At 46.6% G+C, this 21,962-nt stretch overlaps 1 protein-coding gene across 9 annotated transcripts in view; it reads right to left on the reverse strand.

Moving 5' to 3' along the window:
* Window positions 1–1,509: 1,509 nt before the first annotated feature.
* LOC124135068 (transformation/transcription domain-associated protein-like) overlaps window positions 1,510–21,962 on the reverse strand; it is a 102,397-nt gene continuing 81,944 nt past the window's right edge. For 5 of the 9 annotated variants that reach the window (XM_048389350.1, XM_048389363.1, XM_048389372.1 and 2 more), the window contains exons 72-88: window positions 21,007–21,118; window positions 20,229–20,440; window positions 19,847–20,041; window positions 19,185–19,333; window positions 18,373–18,495; window positions 17,672–17,850; window positions 11,374–11,473; window positions 10,701–10,908; window positions 9,691–9,780; window positions 8,534–8,627; window positions 7,857–7,964; window positions 6,977–7,201; window positions 6,021–6,236; window positions 4,135–4,276; window positions 2,623–2,819; window positions 2,282–2,387; window positions 1,510–1,692 (exon numbers count right to left, since the gene is read on the reverse strand). In XM_048389350.1, coding sequence (XP_048245307.1) covers window positions 1,583–1,692; window positions 2,282–2,387; window positions 2,623–2,819; window positions 4,135–4,276; window positions 6,021–6,236; window positions 6,977–7,201; window positions 7,857–7,964; window positions 8,534–8,627; window positions 9,691–9,780; window positions 10,701–10,908; window positions 11,374–11,473; window positions 17,672–17,850; window positions 18,373–18,495; window positions 19,185–19,333; window positions 19,847–20,041; window positions 20,229–20,440; window positions 21,007–21,118 — 2,566 coding nt within the window. In that variant the 3' untranslated portion in view covers window positions 1,510–1,582. The remainder of the gene's footprint in view (window positions 1,693–2,281; window positions 2,388–2,622; window positions 2,820–4,134; window positions 4,277–6,020; window positions 6,237–6,976; window positions 7,202–7,856; window positions 7,965–8,533; window positions 8,628–9,690; window positions 9,781–10,700; window positions 10,909–11,373; window positions 11,474–17,671; window positions 17,851–18,372; window positions 18,496–19,184; window positions 19,334–19,846; window positions 20,042–20,228; window positions 20,441–21,006; window positions 21,119–21,962) is intronic. The other 4 variants (XM_048389379.1, XM_048389375.1, XM_048389360.1 and 1 more) reach the window with 2 other exon arrangements.

Consider the following 21,962-nt stretch of genomic DNA (forward strand, 5'->3'; position numbering starts at 1 on the left):
GTGCTGACAAACCTAGATTCGAACCCATGATCAGTCTGGCATCTAGCATGGATATGAGGCTGACCACAAAGCATCATAGTTGGGGCGAATCTGGGATTCAAACCCACACCCAATGAACCTCACTACAGCTAAGGCCCATAACTCTGTCCTTGTCCATACATTGGAAAAACTTATTTGAAAATTAACAACTCATGAGTGTGAGTGAGTTGGGTTTAACGCCACTTTTAACATTATTGCAGTTATATCACGGCTTGTCAGCTTAATGTGGTAGGAAAGCCCAAAGTGATTGAGGTCTCAGACGTATACCACTTTGGTGAAACCCACAAGCACGGTATGGTGCTAACAAACCTAGAAACATAATCGGGGCGAACCGGGATTCGGACCCACACTCATAGGTTTCTGGCGCGCCCAAGGTACGCAACTCTGCACAGCGAATCGTGGCGTCTTAGATGACTGGGCCCCCTAACGACTCGTGAAACTAGACATGAAATCAACAACACAAATTCAAACATAACTCCAACAGAAACACAAGCTGTTCTACATGCAGAATACAAATCATGTCAGCTGAGTCCTGTCCGAGGTTCAGTCTGGCCCTTTGATGAAGGCAACTGAATCACAAAACCAAGACGAAGCAGACATTCAGCAAATATGGATGCGAAAAAGAAAAAAAACATTCCAAAGAAATTCATCATAATTTGATACAACATCTTAAAATAGCTGTTGTAAGTCGCATCTTATAGATATCTGGTCATGTGGTGAGTCGGGACCCGTCTCCCATGAGCCTGAGGGAGTGTGTGGAACAAACACTTGTTCTGGTGTGGGTCCATGGCCATGCATCAATGACATGAAATGACAATGGTTAACACCGATACCATGCTCCGCTACTCATGGTATCAAATGCAATGCAATGAAAACAAATTCTGTTAGATTCCGTTTCCAGGTGTTTTCATCCAAATTAGAGCTTCTTGAAGACCTGGATTGGAAAAAGTTCCGGAGTTAACATTTCGAGGTGCCGCCTTTGCTCCCAAACAAGTTCCCCAAGCTATCACAACTCTGTAATTCACACTAGCTGTATGTATATCGGAGTGGTATAGCAACTATTTTGGTCAGCACTCCATTGCTGAAAAGACACTGATGAGTGAGTGAGTGAGTTGGGTTTGACGCTCCTTTTAGTGGGCGGAAAGCCAGAAGTTCTCAGACTTTTACCACTTCGGTGAAACCCACGAGCACGGGTATGGTGCTGACAAACCTGGAAACATAACTGAGATTCGAACCCACAGTCATAGGTTTTTGGCATGCCCAAGGGACGCAACTCTTCACAGCGAATCTCGACGACTGGGTCACCCGTGCCCCTTAGACACTGATGAAGGTGCACCCCCACAGATTATGCCTAGTTGGCTAGTATATTGTTGGATACACAGTGCTCGAAATAAAGAGAGGTCCTTGAGGTTTGCTCCAGTAGTATTTGAATCCAACACCCTCTAAATCTTCCAACTTTTAGCCTGAGGGCAATGACAAGGACTCCTTGACTTTCAGGCTTCATTTCAAACACTATAACAGCAGCGTGTGAAGTCAGCAGTCTTTACAACCATGGGTGCCAGGCCGGGTCCATCCGGCACAGATTATCATGGCTGTTGGCGGCAGCTACTAGCGTGCTCACACGACTCTCAGCTCCATCAAAGGTGGCCAGATCTGGAAAACAGCAGATGTATGTGAGAATGTTTACATATTATGTCAGGGACTATAGTCTGGAAGGTAATTTAAGGGTACCGAAGTTTACTACAATATCTGAAAAAGTATCGGACCTACTCCAGTCAAAGTTGGTATGAGATTATTAAACAGTCATACATAACTTGACATACATTTAAAGACAATCGGTGCACGAATAAAAAATCTGTCTATTTAGCTATCACTATATTTCATCAACAACCAGACCTGTTTGTCACGGGTGGAACGAGCATTCATTGTAACAGCCATCTGCATAATGCTACCCCTGCGTCACAGGGCCATATGACACAGTTGAACCAATCAACTCAACTCGAAAGGGTGCAGGGGAATCACGCACGTTAAGACGCCCAACACTAACACCGTATTTGTGCGTGCATGATTCAGGGATTAGCATAGGCTGGAACCTGGTATGTATGGAGAGCACCATCCTGTGATATATTCTTCATCAATTATCTTGCAATCTGACTGGCCAGTATGTTTCTAACTCATCAACTTTGGCATCAATTGAAATTCTTTAATGCAATGAAGTAAACAAAAAGCTTTCAATACATACTCTGTAGGCGTGTCATGATGGCGCTGACAGCTTTGGTTACCATGCCGATGAGTTGTTCCCCCTCCATGTCGACAGGTTCGGTACTTGGGCTGGTCTCCTCGTGCTTCTGGAAAAGTGGCTATATTTTGATATTTGTAGTCGTGATTTCATGATGATGTTTAAATGACAAATGTTTTACCCCATAATATCTGGACCTTGATATGAATCTGGTAGTAAAACGTGAGACATTAGGGACCAGTCATCTGTTATGGGGGGTGTCAACAAAGAGTCGGACAGTATCGAGTCTTTGTCTACCATTCAGCATTTGAAATTAACACTGATTTCCAAGGAAGATCCTGTACCTTTTTGTGCCACGTGATGTATTCATCCCGGAGTATGGCTCGGAGAAAGCTCTGCAGTTTAAACTGTGGCTGCACGAAGCATCTCGCAGCTGCAACCATCGACGCAGTCAGCGGACCCGTCACTCCAGTCATGGTGAGGAACTCCGCTATATTGGGGGTCAGTCGGAATGGAACAGGTCGGTTTGCATCAAGGTCACCTGAAACAGCCAACAGAACAATTATAGAATGTCACATACAACCATTACCCATAAAAGAAAAACAGCTATCTGATAAGTCCTCATCTTTTAAAAACCCATACCAGTTGTAATGATGGATATTATGATGTCACACTATTTGATGTGGCATAACTTGCTTCACACTTTGACTAACCATTCAGAGAGTCCCATAGTGGTCACAAGACAGATCTCACCGTCACAAATACTTCAAATATTTCAGTACTCTTTGCAACTTGTGGGACTGTCGGGTAGCCTAGTGGTTAAAGCGTTCGCTTGTCACACCGGGTTTGATTCACGATATGGGTACAATGTGTGAAGCCCATTTCTGGTGTCCCCCACCGAGATATTGCTGGAATATTGCTAAAAGTGGTGTAAGACAATACTCGAACGAACGAATGAACATACGAACATATCTGATATCTGATTTCCTCCGCAGTGTGCCAGGATCAATATTAAAATTGTTTAGCCCAGCAGTTGCTGCAGTTACAATAACATACAGCGAGGTCATCATCATCATTGTCAAACCCCATACTTGGGGAAATCTGGGATTCAAACCAGTGACCAGTGCATCCACATATGTCCTGAGATGCTGGCCATTCTCATCCTCAGTGTAGCCTCAGGTACATCCTACAGGTGCTGGGGCACGGGTGGCCCAGTCGTCTAAGGCGCCGTAGTTCCAGTTCACCCTGATTATGTTTCTAGGTTTGTCAGCACCATACCCATGCTCGAGGGTTTCACCGAAGTGGTTAACGTCTGAGACCTGCTTCACTTTGGGCTTTCCTTCCACATTAAGCTGACACGCTGTGATATAACTGGAATACTGTTAAAAGTGGCGTTAAACCCAACTCACTCACTCACTCACTCACTCACTCACTCTACAGGTGTGGCCGACATTGGACTCACAAGGCTGTAGTTAACTTTTTTTGATGGGGGGGGGGGGGGGGGGGGCAAATATTTGTACTAGTATCACTTGTCCCCAACATGTATTTTCATGCCCCCCATGTTAAGATTGTAAGATTATGTCATTGGAAACACACTCAAAACAAGGCCATAAATATTGTATGGTTTTCAAGAGCACTACTGCCATTTTCAGGCTAAGTCAAAGTTATTGCTATGGAAACCCCCCAAAAATGTTCACAATCAAAATCAAAATCAAACTTTCAAAAGGCACCAGTTCACTACTAGAACTATCTATGTGCCAAGCTTGGTTAAGATATCTCTCATGGTTTTTGAGTTCTGCTCCGAAAACAGAACATGATGGACGGACAAAAGGGGAACAGACACTGCACTGACTCACCTGACTGATCATCAATGTCGAACTTGAAGTAGGAGATGTTGAGATAGCCACAGTCCTGGTGCAGGTACATCATGTCAGGGTTCATGCGGGACAGGTGGAGGATGAACTCAGCGAACCCCATCAGCGCCAGCTGGATTGTCAACTGAAGACAGAAAGTTTGTTGTTTAATGACACACTTAGCAATAATCCAGCGATATGACGACAGTCTGTAAATAACCGTCCAATCTCGGACTATGGTTCAATTGTAAAGTTGTATAACATGTTTGTTTGTTTGTTAAATAATCGATTCTGGATCAGACAATCCAATGACTGACATCATGAGCATCAATCTCTGTAATTGGGATATGATGACATGCATCAACCAAGTCAGCGAGCCTGACCACCCGATCCCGTTAGTCGCCTCTTACGACAAGCATGGGTTGCTGAAGACCTATTCTCTACCCAGATCTTCACGGGGGAGACAGGCATGGGTTGCTGAAGACCTATTCTCTACCCAGATCTTCACGGGGGAGACAAGCATGGGTTGCTGAAGACCTATTCTCTACCCAGATCTTCACGGGGGAGACAAGCATGGGTTGCTGAAGACCTATTCTCTACCCAGATCTTCACGGGTCAAGACAGAAAGTCTCAGTACAAGAGACAAGCCAAACAGTTCAGATGAAAGTCACCACAAAGGAACAAGATAAAGGGGCCTTTTTTGTCTACAAGATCTGCATACAGTCGCATCCCGTTATCTTGACCTTAACAGGACCATGTTATAACTTCAAGATCTCCGGAGATTTGAGATAACGAGGCATGATAGAGAGGTGGTCAGGATCAGAGAATAGGTTCGAGATATGGGTATGTTCGAGATATGGGTATGTTTGAGATATCGGTACGTTTGAGATAACAAGGTTCCAGTGTAATTTAAAAAAAGAGCAAATTGCTTAGAAATCATTACTGCCATTATCACGTGTTCATATGAATGAGAAATAGACATGTTAAATACCAGTAAAGTGAATATTTAGTCTGAAAGATGTTTTCATGAGTATTAAGACAGGAAGGAACTAGTTAAGCTACAACATATTCCCAGTTGTATTGAAGACGACTCACAAGACGGAACAACAACTGTTGATATCACTGTTTATATTTTGTGTAAGTTGATTGGATGGCTATTTGTAACATGTCATTGGAAACACACTCAAAACAAGGCCATAAATATTGTATGGTTTTCAAAAGCACTACTGCCATTTTCAGTCTAAGTCAAAGTCATTGCTATGGAAACTCAAAAAAATTAAATTTCAAAATCAAAATCATAATCAAACTTTCAAAAGGCACCAGTTCACTACTAGACCTATCTATGTGCCAAGCTTGGTTAAGATATCTCTCATGGTTTTTTTAGCTCTGCTCCGAAAACAGAACCTGATGGACAGACAAAAGGCGGACAGACAGAACCTATTCCTTTATTCCCTTCATCTTCATGGTGGGGGATAATAAACTCTGATGACAAATGGGTATTTACAATAACAGAATGGTGACATAATGTACTGGACAATCAAGAAGGTTGGGCCTTTTAGAGGCAAATATTCTCGAATCCCTGGACACACAACTACCATAATGAAACAATTGGAAATTTTCAAATAACTTGTATATTCGTGTAAGGTCGCTATGCACATGATTACGTGTGTGACCCAGTTGTTGGGTGGTGACCATGGTGATGCTGGCATCTGTTTGGGTGACTTGTTTTTCAGAAGCTGGAAACTCTGTTCAAGCACGTTTCCACATAGGATCGAAGAAGAAAGAAGAAATGCATAGTGTGAGACAGGATAAGAGATATGCCCTGTGCAGATCATTTCCTTCCAACATGTTTGTGATGATTCTATGCTAAAAGATAACCATAAACTTACGGTCTTCCGGAAGGTCCAGTAGTCCGTGGCGTTGAGGAACGTGTGCAGCGCCCACTCCTTCAGAAGACCTCGAGGTACCATGTTTGTCTGCACCTCCTTCAAGATGTCTCGCAGAACTTGATGGCTGGCTTGAGAGCCACGGGCTTGAACTGTTGCCAGACGCTCATAGTACCGAGCTATCGGGGAGTCGTGCTCGATCCCTCTCTTGCTGCAGCGCTGTGGACAGAAGGGAAGAATCACTAGCTCCTGTGTTCTGGTAACTTGCCAAGACAAGGCTGATCTAAATGGTACTGTTGAAAGTCGAGGTGATATCTATCCCGAAGAGATACTGCTTAGATATAACTAATTCATCTGTGTCTCCATAATGTTTGTTTGTTTGTTGTTTTACTCAGCACACTCAGCATTATTCCAGCTATATGACGGCAGTCTGTAAATAATCGAGTCTTGACCAGACAATCCAGTGATTGATATCACGAGCATCGGTTCACGCAATTGGGACCGATGGCATGCATCAACCAAGTCAGCGAGCCTGACCACCCGATCCCGTTAGTCGCCTTTTACAAACATGGGTTGCTGAAGACCTATTCTACCCCGGAATCTTCACATGTCGTCTCCATAATGAGTGGTGAGGTCAGAACAAACCCTTATAAACAGAATAAGTGAAAATGTCTCTTATAGTTCTGAACGTTATCACTATCCGGGCTTGTAGACATTACAGGTAAATTTCTATCCCTGAGTCCTAATCAGAGGCAGATCCAGGATTTAAAAAAAGTTGGGGTGCACATGATACACCAGTGACAAAACGATTTGGCTGAGGGCGCAGGTAACATGTTAGGTGTCTGCTGAGATCCGTAGGTGAATCAGTTTACCAGAAGGTTGAAACTAATGAAAGTTCTTTAACCCCATCTCAGATAGTGAGATCTGTCTTCTACAACTATGTATCGGAGTGAACGTACCTGTTTGTAGATATCCAGCAGGGACACTGAGGCAGGGTTGTCTTCCACCAGCCTCATCTGTGGCGACACCGCCACCACCCGCGGCACCGTGAAGTACAGCATACGTCGACACGTCTCCTTCTGCTTCGTCAGGAAGTGATTCAACATCCTCAGCAGCTGCAACACCCTCTCCTCCCGCCGCGACTCCGTCAGACACGCATCGTTTACGACCAGATATGGGTACACCTGAGGAGTACAGAATATGTGTGATGGTGCTTGTTGTCCTAGATTTGGTGTAATTCTTATCAGCTGCATCAGGAACAGTTAGGTTTGTTTGTATGTATAAGTTCTTTGTTGCTTAACACTACACTCTGCAATATTGTACCTATATGACAGTGGTGTGTAAATAATCAAGTCTAGACCAGACAATCCAGTGGGTGATAACACATCAATGCTATCATGTTACAATGACACCAGTAAGCCAGGTCTCTTTGTAGTAATCACTGCAGCAATATCACTTTAAGCAACGCTCAAAATTAACTGCAAACATTTTCCCATGTGAGAAATCTAACAAGGGTCTTGGATGTGATGGGTGAACACTCTCATGTCATTACAGAGTTATGTCCCCTACCTTGCCGTTGTGACCTCTGATGTACTCCAGGCATTACAGAGTTATGTCCCCTACCTTGCCATTGTGACCTCTGATGTACTCCAGACATTACAGAGTTATGTCCCCTACCTTGCCATTGTGACCTCTGATGTACTCCAGACATTACAGAGTTATGTCCCCTACCTTGCCATCGTGACCTCTGATGTACTCCAGACATTACAGAGTTATGTCCCCTACCTTGCCGTTGTGACCTCTGATGTACTCCAGACATTACAGAGTTATGTCCCCTACCTTGCCGTTGTGACCTCTGATGTAGAGTCTCCGGGCTGCTGTGTTGTGTTTCTGCACGATCTCCACGCGGGGCATGAAGCGAGCGATCCTCACATAGTAGTGGCTGTGCTGTAGGGAAAGAAGCAGAGATGATCAACTCAGAGTAAAAGACTTTGATGAGTTAAGGTGACATGTAGACCAGATACCAGGCAGCTTGAACATTGAGTTGAATGGTTGGTTGGTTTGTTGTTTAACGCCGCACTCAGCAATATTCCAGCTATATGATGGCGGTCCGCACTCAGCAATATTCCAGCTATATGATGGCGGTCTGTAAATAATCTGGACCTGACAATCCAGTGACTGACATCATGAGCATCGATCCACGTAATTGGGATCGATGACATGCATCAACCAAGTCAGCGACAAGCATAGTCGCCTTTTACGGCAAGCATGGGTTGCTGAAGACCTATTCTACCCTGGATCTACACGGGTCTTGAACTTTGAGAGATAGGGTCCCAAGCATCAGTTCTCAACATTGAGAGATAGGCTTCCAAGCATCAGTTCTCAAAATACAAACATTACCAGTCATGTTCTCCAAAAGGGATACAGGACTTGAATACCAACTTCCTTTAATATTTCTAGTCACAAGCCACAGAGTAAGGAGCTGCCAGTCACTTGGAGTTTCTAGTGGTTCTTACCTTCGGCAACAGGAACTCCCCAGGCAATTCCACCTCTGCCGTGTTCACAGAAAAGTTGCTAAGGAATCTGCATTTTTCTTCAATCAAGAACGACCTAGAACAGACATCAACACTTAACACGAAAGCAATGATAATACCTTAGTGAGTGAGTGAGTGAGTTTTAGTTTTACGCCGCTTTCAGCAATATTCCAGCAATATCACGGCGGGGGACACCAGAAATGGGCTTCGATAATATCTTAGTATTAGTAAGATATGCTGCTATTAATAATACATCTTTCAGTGCCATTCAGAAGCAGTGGTATCAGTGAATACAGGGTTGAAAGAGTGAAGAAGTTTAAACCCATCAGTTAACCTGTCTCAGGTCACAGATGACTTCATGGGGAAACAAGGATAGACATTGCCACTTGTCAGTTAGTCTGAGACGAGTGATAAATGCTTTATCTCATGATTTACAAGTCTGAAATGAGCTGTGGGCTAGTTGGACTTGACCAATGGGGTCTATCTCTGTAAAACCGCCGAGCACGAGACAATTTTTGCACATGATCATCATCATGTCAATCTGGGACACACCAAGACACGAGGAGTGAGACCACCTCCATATCACTGAATAGAGAGAAAAGAATGAGGTCATCTATATTGCAAGATGTTTCCACACCACACAGGGCATGATCAAAGCGCTACATTATTAATACCCTGGTCAGTGAATCAGTGAGCACTCGATTATCATTCTGAGCTCCCTGGGGAGTATACAATCTAAGCATGATCAAAGGGCTACATTATTATTACCCTGGTCAGTGAATCAGTGTGCACTCAATTTTCATTCTCAGCTCCCTGGGGTGTATATAATCTAAGCATGATCAAAGCGCTACAATATTAATACCCTGGTCAGTAAATCAGTGTGCACTCAAATTTCATTCTCAGCTCCCTGGGGAGTATATAATCTAAGCATGATCAAAGCGCTACAATGTTAATACCCTGGTCAGTGAATCAGTGTGCACTCAATATTCATTCTCAGCTCCCTGGGGAGTATACAACCTAAGCTGTCTGTGAGGTACTAGAATATTAACAGTCACATCTTTACCAGATCAACTTCCAAATGTGTTACATTCCTCCTGAAAAGAGTAAACCAATGAGTCGGCGTGTTCTCCCCCACTTACTTTGGTAGCAGCTTGGTCTTGGCCTCGAGTATTTTGATCCACTTCTTGAGTTTGTTGATGAGGTTGTGGAGCTTGGTGGATCCTGGCACACTGCGGAGGAAATCAGATATCAAACTTTGTCCGTTTGTTCGAGCATTGTTTTACACCACTTTTAGCAATATTCCAGCAATATCACGGCGGGGGTGATCAGGAATGGGCTTTACACATTGTAACCATGTGGGGAATCGAACCCAGGTCTTAGGCGTGACAAGCGAACACTTTAACCACAAGGCTACCCCATGGCCCCTCAGGCTTCTAGAACACAGGCAGTGGGTTGTCATGATTTACAGGATTACCAGCCCACTGGAACACTTTGTGCCGTGATAAGGATTGTGTGGATGGGATGCTGTCTTCAACCTCCTCTAAACACTACAAACAACTTATATTTCTTAAATGGTTGGCTGCGGGTGAAACAGGCCAATTTGAGGGGTAGTGACACGTATGCCCCACCAAAAATTCTTTATAACCTGAATCCACGATTCATTTGTATGTTTGTTGTTTGATGCCGTACTCAGCAATATTCCATATGACAACAAATAAACAAAGAAAGACAGTTTCCCCTACTGCCTAAATAATATGACTTGTGTCTGTTTGTTGTTTAAGGCCGCACACTGCAATATTCCAGCCACATGACAGCGGTCCATTGGGCGATTTTGATTCGATTATGCACAGACTCGTTAGTCCAGCCAAAATCTAACTCCATAATACAAGCCTAGTTCGGCAAGGGTGGAAACTGGACTTTTATAGTCAGTTTACTCTCTTGTCTCGGGAAGATGGTCTGGACCAAACAGTCCAGTGATCGATATTATGAGCATCAATCTACGCAATTGGGATAGGATGACATGCATCAACCAAGTCAATGAGCCTGAGCACCCGATCTGGTTAGTTGCCTATTATGACAAGCATGGGTAGCTGAAGACTAAGACTCATTTTAACATGGATCTTCATGGGTAATATGACTTGTGACCCACCTGAAGTCGAAGTCTGTGGTGAACTGGCTCTTCATCTTCTGGAAGACGGGGTCCTGTGCTGTGGCCTGGGCGCGGCGGGCGAGGGACTCGGAGGCGGCGCTGGAGAACGTGGACGATACACTGGACACGTTCTCAATGCCCACACCAAATGTACTGACCAGCTTCTTTACAAAGTTGAGCGTGTGAGGAGTGATTGTGGCATCGGCAACTGGAATCAGTGTAGAATACATGACGAGCCATGATGGGAGAGAGAGACCACTGTGCATGTCAATGATAGGTGACCAACAGGTGAGACACATGTTCAGTTGAAGAGTACGTAATGGAAATATTCATTGACAAACAAATACAAAACTGTCTATATCTAAGACGAGATTATTTTATAAGAAACACAATCCAAACTATGAAAACCTGTAAAAAATATGAATTTGTTTTTCTTTCAGCATGTTCAGGAGAAAAAACTAATCTTTAGGGATTCCTGGTATTATTGATGTGAAAGCAATTCTTCTACTTGTGGTTAACACAAAAATTGCATGTTTCGAAAATAGAAGACCAAATATGAAACTGAACATTTGGTTAAGCCTATTTTATGACCTATTCCAATTTCCCTATTTCATTGCAGAGTTCCACACTGAAAGTTAGTCTGTTCGACCCCACAAGTCGTGTACCAACTGACCTGCTCCTCTATTTTCGAAGGCCACAGCGTAGCACTTGGCAAGCCCCTGCCGTAGCTGTCGTAGTACTTCCTCGTACCAGTTTTCCCGGAACCACACCATCTAGACAAACAAAACACACGTCAAACCGACTGGTCCAGGCATCGATGTACATCAATGTTTCACAGATGTGATTCAAGCAGGTATGTGATGTGAATCAGGGCGTATTGTCGGGAGTTGGGCGGGGATGAACATCCAATAATAAACTTCATATGGCCCAATCATGGAGGACACAGAAACAGACTTCACATTGTACCCATTATGGAAACTATGGATTTTTGATGTAATGAGCAAATATACTCTCTAGCAATGGGCTAACTGTGACATATCAGTGAGTGAGTATGGTTTTACGCCGCTTTTAGCAATATTCGTGACGAGCGAAAGTTTTAACCACTAGGCTACCCCACAGCCCCATGAGATAGCAGCTTGTAAGACTAATACATCAATTGAGGATGTCATGATAGCAAGAAAAAGATTGACAAGGGTCATACAAATGGAACACTCAAGGTTTTTCGATGGAAACCTGAAACGTTCAAGGCCGTTTGAAGCCTGTATGAACCTTGAATGGATATCAGTCAATTTTGTAGAATTTTCCTATTCGGAATATTCTATAAGTAATACGTTACCACTGTTATACCGAGGCTGTTGTCTCCCACAACTGCTGCTATAGCGAAATCTACCACAGAGATCTCAATTACCTCATGCAGCACGTGCGTAGCCACCCAGCTGCCATGTGACACCCTTCACTCTTGTCTCCTGCGAGAGCAAGTGCTCGGGGGACGGACGGGCGGGCAGCAGCCCAGTGGTAACGTATTACTTATAGAATATTCCGAATAGGAAAATTCTACAAATTACATTAAGTAATACGTTACCACTGTTATACCGAGGCTGACTACCACAGTAGGCGGTGGGGAGCACCTACAACCCGAAACCTGACTGCTAGCGTTCCTTCCGACCAGCGGAAGTAAACACCAAGGCGGAAGCACTCGATGCGCATGCACCTAGCTAGGCGTTACCCTATAGGAATACCAAAGCACTGTCAAGCGCATACCGTAAGGCTCAATCGTCATTGCCAAAACGATTGGTGACTCCAAACGGCCCCACTGGATAGGTATTTCATCGCCGCAGCGGATGAGAACACTGTATCCGCGTGAGCTTAATCTTAGATCAGGTTAAACAGTCGAAAAGAGGGAAATTAATTTCATTCAGACCGTATATCCCAGAGCAAGCCTACTTAAAGTATGCATTAGGCGCGTGACCTAATTCCAGTATTTGTAAGCATGCATCACAAGGTTGGGATACACGACAGACAATTAAAGACATAATTGTCAAAATACAAATAAGGACAAAGCACACAAAAAGCCGCCCTCACCTGTGGTGTGAGTGCGCTGGTTTGCGGGACCCCAACTCCTGTACCCACGGCAGTGGGAACAATGGAGTAGACCCAGATTGACCACCGTGCAAGGTCAGACGCCTGAGGAGTTCGGAATTGCGCTGGGCACACCCCTTAGGTGCCCGCTTGCGCCGCGATCCGCGGGCCAAGACGGTGCACACTCTCCACGACGGCATCAGCGACCTGTTTGAGGTAATGATTGGCAAAAACCGAGTCAGAACGCCAGTAACAACCTCGTAATATTCTGCGAACAGAGATATTCGAGTGTAGGGCAAATGTTGCCGCTAGCGCCCTGATCTCGTGCGGGTTTGACCCCGCTACCGGTAACCCCCGAGACCGGTACGCCAGATTGATGACAGAACGAAGCCACAACGCAATCGAGTTGCGAGGTATGTCAACCGTGCGATTAGGGTTACACGATATGAACAGACGGTCACGCCCTTGTCTACGTTCATTCGAAGCCTTAAGATAATACTTAAGGGCCCTAACCGGACACAGCGCTCTGTCCTCAGTATCAGCAGGATGTAAGATTTCTTTGAGTGATCTTACAGTGAATTCTCTCTCCGTTTGCCCGACTCTCTGATTCTTGGCGACGAAGCCCCTATCGAATCGTACCTTGGCGACATCGAGTGCATGAATTTCGGATACACGTGCCGCCGTGGCAAAGGAGAGGAGAAATGCTGTTTTCCAAGTCACATGCCGGAACGAAGCACTATGCAAGGGTTCATACGGAGCTTCCGTAAGTGATTGCAACACTAGGGAAAGATCCCAGGCCGGTGCCCGAAGGCGGCCCTTCTTAAGATCGTGCTGTTTGAAACCCTTGATAATACCCCGTATCACCGGCTCTTTGGAGAGACTGGTACCCATAGCAACGTCCCGTACCGTAGCAACGGACGAGACATAGTTGGCAATGGAACCCCCGGAGAGTTTCCGGGTCTCTCGCAAGTGAGACATGAAACGAGCAATATCCTGCACAGATACCTTATCTGGCGAATGAATGTGATGTTTACAACACCACTTCGTGAAAATAACCCAACGTGCATTATACACCTTCTGGGTAGAATCACGATGCATACTAACGTATGCCCGAGACGCCCGGCGAGAAAAAACTTTACTCCTCAGACGCTCGGTGACAACATCCACGCGTGCAGATTGAACTGCCCTGCGTTTGGATGAAGCTGACGGGTGTGAGGGTGGATCAAGAGATCCGGTCTCACAGGCAGTGGAAGTGGCGACTGCGTGACCTGGGTCAGCAAGTCGGGGTACCACGATCTGTTCGGCCACATGGGCGCGATCAGTAACATTCGACAGCGAACTCCTCGGAGCCGGCTTAGAATGTGTGGTATCAACGCTGTCGGCGGGTAAGCATAAGCGACCAAGCCCGTCCAGTCTAACGCGAGAGCATCGTGATCGATGGCCCTCGGGACCGGGACATGTGATACAAACAACGGGAGTTGATTGTTGAACCGCGTTGCGAACAGGTCGACCATCGGACGACCCAAACGTTCGCACAGCCACTGAAACACTACTGGGTTCAGCATCCACTCTGTGGGGCTCGGATCCTGAGGCCTCGATAGAGCATCGGCCAGTACGTTCCGCACACCTGGGATGTGACGGGCGCGTATCTGGCACGGGACACTGTCCACCAGAGCGTAAAACTCGAACGTGAGATCGAGTAGCGAGTGACTGTGGGTTCCCCCCAGTTTGTTCACATAGGACACTACCGTCGTGTTGTCGGTCGCCAGCATGAGCCGGGCGTCGACGAGACGATGCTTCCAGTGATTGACTGCGTTGATCACTGCCTTGAACTCGAGACAAGTGATGTGAAGACCTAGTTCGTCTAAGCACCACAGCCCCGAGCTCACCTCCCCCTTTAGATGGGCGCCCCAGCCCACTAGAGAGGCGTCTGTATACAGGGTCAACGTGGCCCGGTAGGGCCGCATAGAGACTCCTGATAAGACAATGTAAGGGACCGTCCACCACTCCAGATGCGGTCGGAGCCGATCCGGGAGGGCGACTGTCGCACTGTTCACCTCCGTTGCTAACAACTGGATTAAAAACCGTTGCAGCGGGCGGAGTTGGAGACGACCCCGTGCGGTGCAGTCCTGGGCTGATACAAGTAGCCCTAACAGCTGTTCCCAAAAGTGAACAGTCTGTTGCACCGCTAAGACTTTGGCAATCATCGCCTGAATTTTGTGCCACCGGTCTGGGGGGACAAAGAGGCGATGGGACACCGTGTTGAACCGACCTCCGATGAACAGCAAGTTCTGAGAAGGGGTTAACTCGCTCTTGGGGAGATTGATAATCCACCCAAATTGCTCCAAGAGCCAACGTGCGAAATCGAGATGGCGTGACAGGGTGTCCGTCATTCGATTTGCTACTAGCGAGTCGTCCAGGTACGCGAAGTACCGGACACCCCTCCTGTGGAGGAACCCCACTATGGGGGTGGTTAACCGGGTGAACAGCCAGGGAGCGGACGTGTGAATCATTCTGAGTTCGGCACTGTCCTACTTGGGAACGAGAAATATCCTGGAGTAAAACCCCGGTGTTATTTCTGGTAGAGCTAACTCCCGTACTGCCCCTTCTCCACCAACCTGCCGATGGCATCGGCGAGGATGGGAAGATCGGTTTCCGAATCGAAACCTGCCAACGGGGCAACGGTGAGCGGCGGATTCGCTTTGAGATCAAGCCGATAGCCGTACCGAATCGTGTTGACCACCCACGGGTCGTCGAACACTTGTTCCCAATTCTCCCAGTAAGTCTGTAGTCTGGCTCCCACTGGGGAAGGACAGGCGCAACTGTCCAGGGCCAAGTGACTCGGGTTCGCCTAAGGGCCAACCGAAGTTGGCGCTGTCGGCATACGAACCCCTCCAATGAGAGTCACCTGGAGGGGCCTTGCCGTCCGTCGACGACTTGGGCTTCCCCCAGTTCCCCGTCTTCCCGCGAAAGGGCAGCTGATTGCCCATACCGGAGCCCTCAGGGCGGGGCTACTTCCCAGAGGAAGAAGAACCCGACCCCTTAGACCTACCGGCCGCAGCAGCCTGGGGCGCGCTCCGGTTAGGAGCGGCACCCAGGCGCCTATGCAGGGACCCAACAAGAGCAAGTGTGTGCCGAGAGTCCTCGGCAACGTACTCCAGGGAAGCATTTAAACTGAGCAGGCAGTTGTAAATGCGCTGGTCACGGTCCGTGGGAGAACCTTCGACCAGACGGGCCGCTGCAGCCAAGTAAGTGTCTCCGTGAGACATGGAGTGCCGAGCGAGGGCGTCCAGCTGGTGCAAGGTAGCTTGCGTTACCGTAGCAGCCGGTGGGGCACGGACACCCAACAGCTCAACATGGGCCTCCGCGGTAGGACCAGCCTCGGGAAAGGCAAGGTCATGTACCGGGAATAAACCCTTTCTCCACGACGTCGGAGGCAACGGGAGACCCCGACCGGAGGCCGCCGCGAAGGCGTTCTCCAAGGAAGGCTTGAAACCGCGCAGCAAGGTTGATGCGGGGAAAGCCGTGTCGGAAGACTCATCGTATACCTCGGAGGAACCCACAGTCGTGGATTCCCCGCGGTACCGGCCGGGGCATGTCCTCAAAGAGGTCATAAACCATGGCCACGCGGTCCTAAACCGATAGCGGGAGCAACGGTTCGGGGGAAGGACCGGTGACCACGGGAGCCGCCGCCGTACCGGTGGACCCCGCGTCCGACCCCGCGGCCACCGAAGTGGCCGGGGACGGAACAGCCAGCGGCCTATCCTGAGATAAGGCCGCCAGCTTGGAGTCCACAAGTTATGCAAGTAATGCAGCGACGGAATCCCCGGACAGCACACGGGCCGCCAAGAGATCCGCCGCTTTACCGGTGGACCCCGCGTCCGACCCCGCGGCCACCGAAGAGGCCGGGGACGGAACAGCCAGCGGCCTATCTTGCGATAAGGCCGCCAGCTTGGAATCCACAAGTTTCGACAACAATGCGGCGACGGAATCCCCAGACAGCCCAAGGGCCGCAAGGGGATCCGCCGCAGCCGAGGAGGTGGTACCCGCACGGGGACCCCGACCGGACGAACCGGCCACCACAGGGGTGGAGACGGACTGTACGTACAGCCGGTACCGCTCAAAATCCGCAGGCCCCAGACCTTCGCACAGGATGCACCGGGTGTCCCCGCAAGGAACCCTGCACCGCGGGCAACGATCGTGGGGATCCCGGGACGACAAAAACTTTCTGCACACCCCATAACTCCGAGGAGCAGGGGTAGAGGGGGTGGATACTGGGGACATATCCATGTCAGACATTGATTGTTTGCTATAAACAAAGAACAAAACATGGTTACAACGCACGCACCACAATGATTCACAAACGAACATTTTCACAAGAAAATAAACGAGCAATGTGAACATATAACATACACATATAACTTTTATTAAAGAAATAAGTTATGTTAACCCCCAAAACATACAAGAACAGGGGAAACGTAAAACACAACGTGCATACGCGAACCCCGCAAGTATATAGAAAAAAGGGCGGGAAAATTATAACCAAGCGTAGCTACCGCAACGCCCCATAAAAGCACAGTTTATTAGAGAATAAACTATAATAAATATCACCAAATCTTCAAGGAACGCTTCAGCAGGAGAAAACACGTCTTGCTAAGCAGACGAAGGAGACAAGAGTGAAGGGTGTCACATGGCAGCTGGGTGGCTACGCACGTGCTGCATGAGGTAATTGAGATCTCTGTGGTAGATTTCGCTATAGCAGCAGTTGTGGGAGACAACAGCCTCGGTATAACAGTGGTAACGTATTACTTAATGTAATATGTTTTATTTTTGTTCAAATTGAGGTTTGTTGCCATTTTAGAGATTTCAATCTAGTCAGGTCCTACTTTCACCTGATCGACGATTCCCTCGAGTGAGGAGAGAATGGTTGGGTGCAGCTCCCTCTGCATGTGCATGATCCGACTGCAGCGCCACATGGGGGCGGGGGCCTTGATGGGGCCCGCGGCGTCTGACTGGCTGGCACTGCCCGCGCGGCCAGACTGAGATGCTCCTCCTGCTGTTGTGGGCGTGTCTGTAAACATGGAAGATGATATAGTGCTGTCAAGTGCTAACAAATGCTCACAAATTTTAACAAATGCTGATAAGTGCTAACTGACAAGTGATGACTTGTGCGGTTTGTTTGTTGGTTTGTTGTTTAACGCCGCACTCAGCAATATTCCAGCCATATGACGGCGGTCTGTAAATAATCAATTCTGGAACAGACAATCCAGTGATTGACATCATGAACATCGATCCAGGCAATTGGTTGGTATGTTGGTTTGTTGTTTAACGCTGCACTCAGCAATATTCCAGCTATATGACGGCGGTTTGTAAATAATCGAGTCTGGACCAGACAATCCAGTGATTAATATCATGAGCATCGATCCACGCAATTGGGATCGATGACATGCATAAACCAAGTCAGCGAGCCTGACCACCCAATCCCGTTAGTTGCCTTTTACGGCAAGCATGGGTTGCTGAAGACCTATTCTACCCCGGATTTCACAGGGCCAGAATAAACTGTATGTTCTGTCAACCACTCCAATGTCCCTACCTGTGACTGAGGCAGAGGGTTCGGGCGTGGCTGGGGCACTGGGGGGTGCAGGGCTTGCAGCCTGTGCTTGTGTTGCAGTGTTACCACGGTTACCAAGGCCAGCTAGATCACCTCCACTCTTATCTGAAATGATAAGTTGCTCATTTAGATTGATTCCAATTTCAAAGAGATCTCAGTTTATTACAATTTCAGTCAATGCTATTCAATGTTCACATGCCAGATGTATTGTACATGTAGTACTGTCAGTAAAGGGACAAAAAAAAATCCAGTAAACTAGTATGAAGTGTCCTTTCCTCTGTAGTATTACTTGTCAATATTTGCATGCATTTGTATGACGTGATATGACGTGATCAGGATCTTTGTCCTTTCCCAGTGCAGTCAAAGGTATACCAGACTGACATCGCTGCTACTATTCTGTGTCTATGTACAAAAGTATGGATGAGGAAACAGTCCTCGCACTAAATCATTTTGTGCTTAGGGCTTTAAGAGATATTTGCAGCAGATTAAATGAAGATAAAATAATTAGCTAACCATTATGACGACGTCACACTTTGGTAGTAGAGAAGTATATGAATCAATACATGGTTTAAGTAGAAGAAATCACTCGTTCCTTTGGTGCTTGTGATTCTACTTCCGAAGTCAACAGATTCAAGTGATTTCTCCATTACATACAAATACACACACCAATTGCAGTGACACCCCTAAAACACCCTGAACAGCCCCAAATCCTCCTAGCCCTCAGAGTGCTCTAACATTCGTGAACTGACTCTGCTGTTGCTAGCCTCTATCCCAGAGTGTGTGGATCTACTCACATCGCTCCCGCTGCTCAATCTTGAGGGTGAGGTAGAGGGTGCGGATGGGGAAGTAGACGGCCTGGGGGTACATCCTCCCCACCTGACTCAGCAGGTTCATGATGAGGCGACCCTCGTTCCGCACCAGGCACGTCAGCAACTGCGGAATCCTGAAACAAATTGCAAAATGAGGACTCCTCGTAATATCTACCATATGATTGTTTTTTTGTTGCTGTTGTTTAACGCTGCACTCAGCACAAGTCCAGCTATATGACCGCAGTCTGTAAATAATCCAGTGATTGACATCATGTGAATCGGTCTATATAATTGGGATATGATGACATGCATCGACTAAGTTAGTGAGCCTGCCCACCCGATCCTGTCACTCGCCTCTTACAAGTATGGGTTGCTGAAGACCAAACCTACCATGTAAATCTATGTTTAACACCCTCATTGTTTTGTAACATGAATGTCTCGAGTCGCCCATAGGGTATCAAACCTATGATATTTGCACATAGAGCCAAACAGAGTTTTGTTGTCACGATTCTGGGTTTAAATATGTCCCCAGCGACCTATGCTTGTCGTATGAGGCCGACGTAATGAATCAGTTGATCAGGCTCTCTGACAATTCCTGACATAGATATAACAATTATACTCATAAGTGAAGGGAAAAAATTGATTACCATGGCAACCACTGTATAGGTGGCACACCGACACAGTACTTGTCCACAGCTGTCGCCAGTGTGAGTTTCTCGTCGTCGTAGGTAAGCAGCCACAATACTTTAGCCAGGTACTTCCTTGATTTGCCTTCGTTCTGATGGCGACACGCATGCAGGTAGCACGTGATGGCAAACTCTCCATGCTGAATTTGTCTACACCAGTAAACAGAAACAAAACAAACAACAATATAAGTTAAACGATAAGGAAATTTGTACAAAAATAAATATCTATGATCAGAGTTCAAGCCTTCATAATAAACTGCAAAGAAGAGCATAACCATTTTTTAAAACTATTTACGCCTTCACAAGTTGAAACAGTCGGCAAACATGGCAGTTGTTGACTCACTTGTCGCGGGTAAACACGGTCTCCAGGTAGTCTCCCCACAGGGCCCAAGCCTTCACCAGTGTGTCGTGCATCTGGACTGCCGCGGAGAACGACTTGTTGGCCTCATCAGAGCGGTTTATTTGAGCCAGGAACATGCCCTTGAGAGCATAGAACTCGGCCGTCATCTCCTTGGTGAAGTACTTCAAGTTGGTGGACTCGATCACCTCCAGGCCCTGAAGTATCAAGGTTAGTGTCTCCACAATGTGGTCATAAAGCTACGAAAACCTTTACCTCTTTTTTTTCAAATTTTATCTGAAGAGATTGGTGGTCTTATAAATCAAGACTGGTTTTTCTTTGGTTTGTTTGTTGTTTAACGCCCCACTCAGCAATATTCCAGCTGTATGATGGCAGTCTGTAAATAATTGAGTCTGGACCAGACAATCCAGTGATTGATGTAATGAACATCGATCCACGCAATTGGGATACAATGACATGCATCGACCAAGTCAGCGAGCCTGACCACTCGATCCCGTTAGTTGCCTCTTACAACAAGCATAGTTGCCTCTTTCAGCAGGCATGGGTTGCTGAAGACCTACTCAAACCCTTAATCTTTGGTGCTGACATTTTATAAATTTATCAATGCTGTATTTAATTATATTGCATGTATATTTTTCATCCATTTTCCACTCTTGATAATCTTTTAAAATATTGCTTAACATGTATGCAGAAAAGGTGAATAATTCTGAGAACATGTTTGTCTAGTGAATATATTTCCACACCATCTGAACTCCACACAAACCTCTGTCAGCTCATTCTTGCCCATGACCCCTGACATCTGAAGGTAGCACTTGACCTGCTGACGGATCTTCTGGAAGCAGTCCACGATTGGGACACTGGGTATGGTGTGAATCCTGGGGACACAATGGCTCATGTCGTACATATGTCGGGGGAAATACTCAACGTGAAGAAGCCAGTTCAAGCATAGCTTTGACTCTTTGGTTGGTTGGTTGTTTTGTTGTTTAACGCCACACTCAGCAATATTTCAGCTATATGACAGTGGTCTGTCAATAATCGAGTCTGGACCAGACAATCCAGTGATTGATATCATGAGCATCGATCCACGCAATTGGGATCGATGACATGCATCAACCAAGTCAGTGAGCCTGATCACCCGATCTCGTTAGTTGCCTCTTACGACAAGCAGAGTCGCCTTTTAGCATGTTTAGCCCGGGTTGCTGGAGACCTGTTCTACCCCGGCTCTTGACTCTTTAGCACATATGCACCAATCCTGTTTCTAAACATGGAAATACAGTAAGTAATTTGTGACACCAGTCAGCAGAATTTCAGATATATATCAGGTGGTCTGAAATAATCAGGTGGTGTTAACAAGGTGTTAATGGTAAGAGCAAATGAAAAAAGTGATCGGGGTATGTTGGGGCACATGCTACATCCACACCTAGTAACTACCTGATGCTCGTGTGGGTTATGGGGCTGTAGCCTAGCCTAGTGGTTAAATCATTTTCTCGTAATGCTGAAGCCCCAGAGATGATTCCCGACATGGGTACAACGTGTGAAGATAATTCTGGTGTCCCCTGCTGTGATATTACTGGAATTTTGCCTAAAGCGTTGTAAAACCATACTCACTCACTCATGTGAGTTATGGGGTACTGTGGACCTAATCTGCCCTGGTATTCAATGAGGGCTTGTTCAGACAGCCCTTTCTACAAACATCTGATAGTGATTTATAAACACATG

The sequence above is a fragment of the Haliotis rufescens genome, unplaced genomic scaffold, assembly GCF_023055435.1.
Source record: "Haliotis rufescens isolate VD_foot unplaced genomic scaffold, xgHalRufe1.0.p SCAF_10, whole genome shotgun sequence".
Lineage (NCBI taxonomy): Eukaryota > Metazoa > Mollusca > Gastropoda > Lepetellida > Haliotidae > Haliotis > Haliotis rufescens.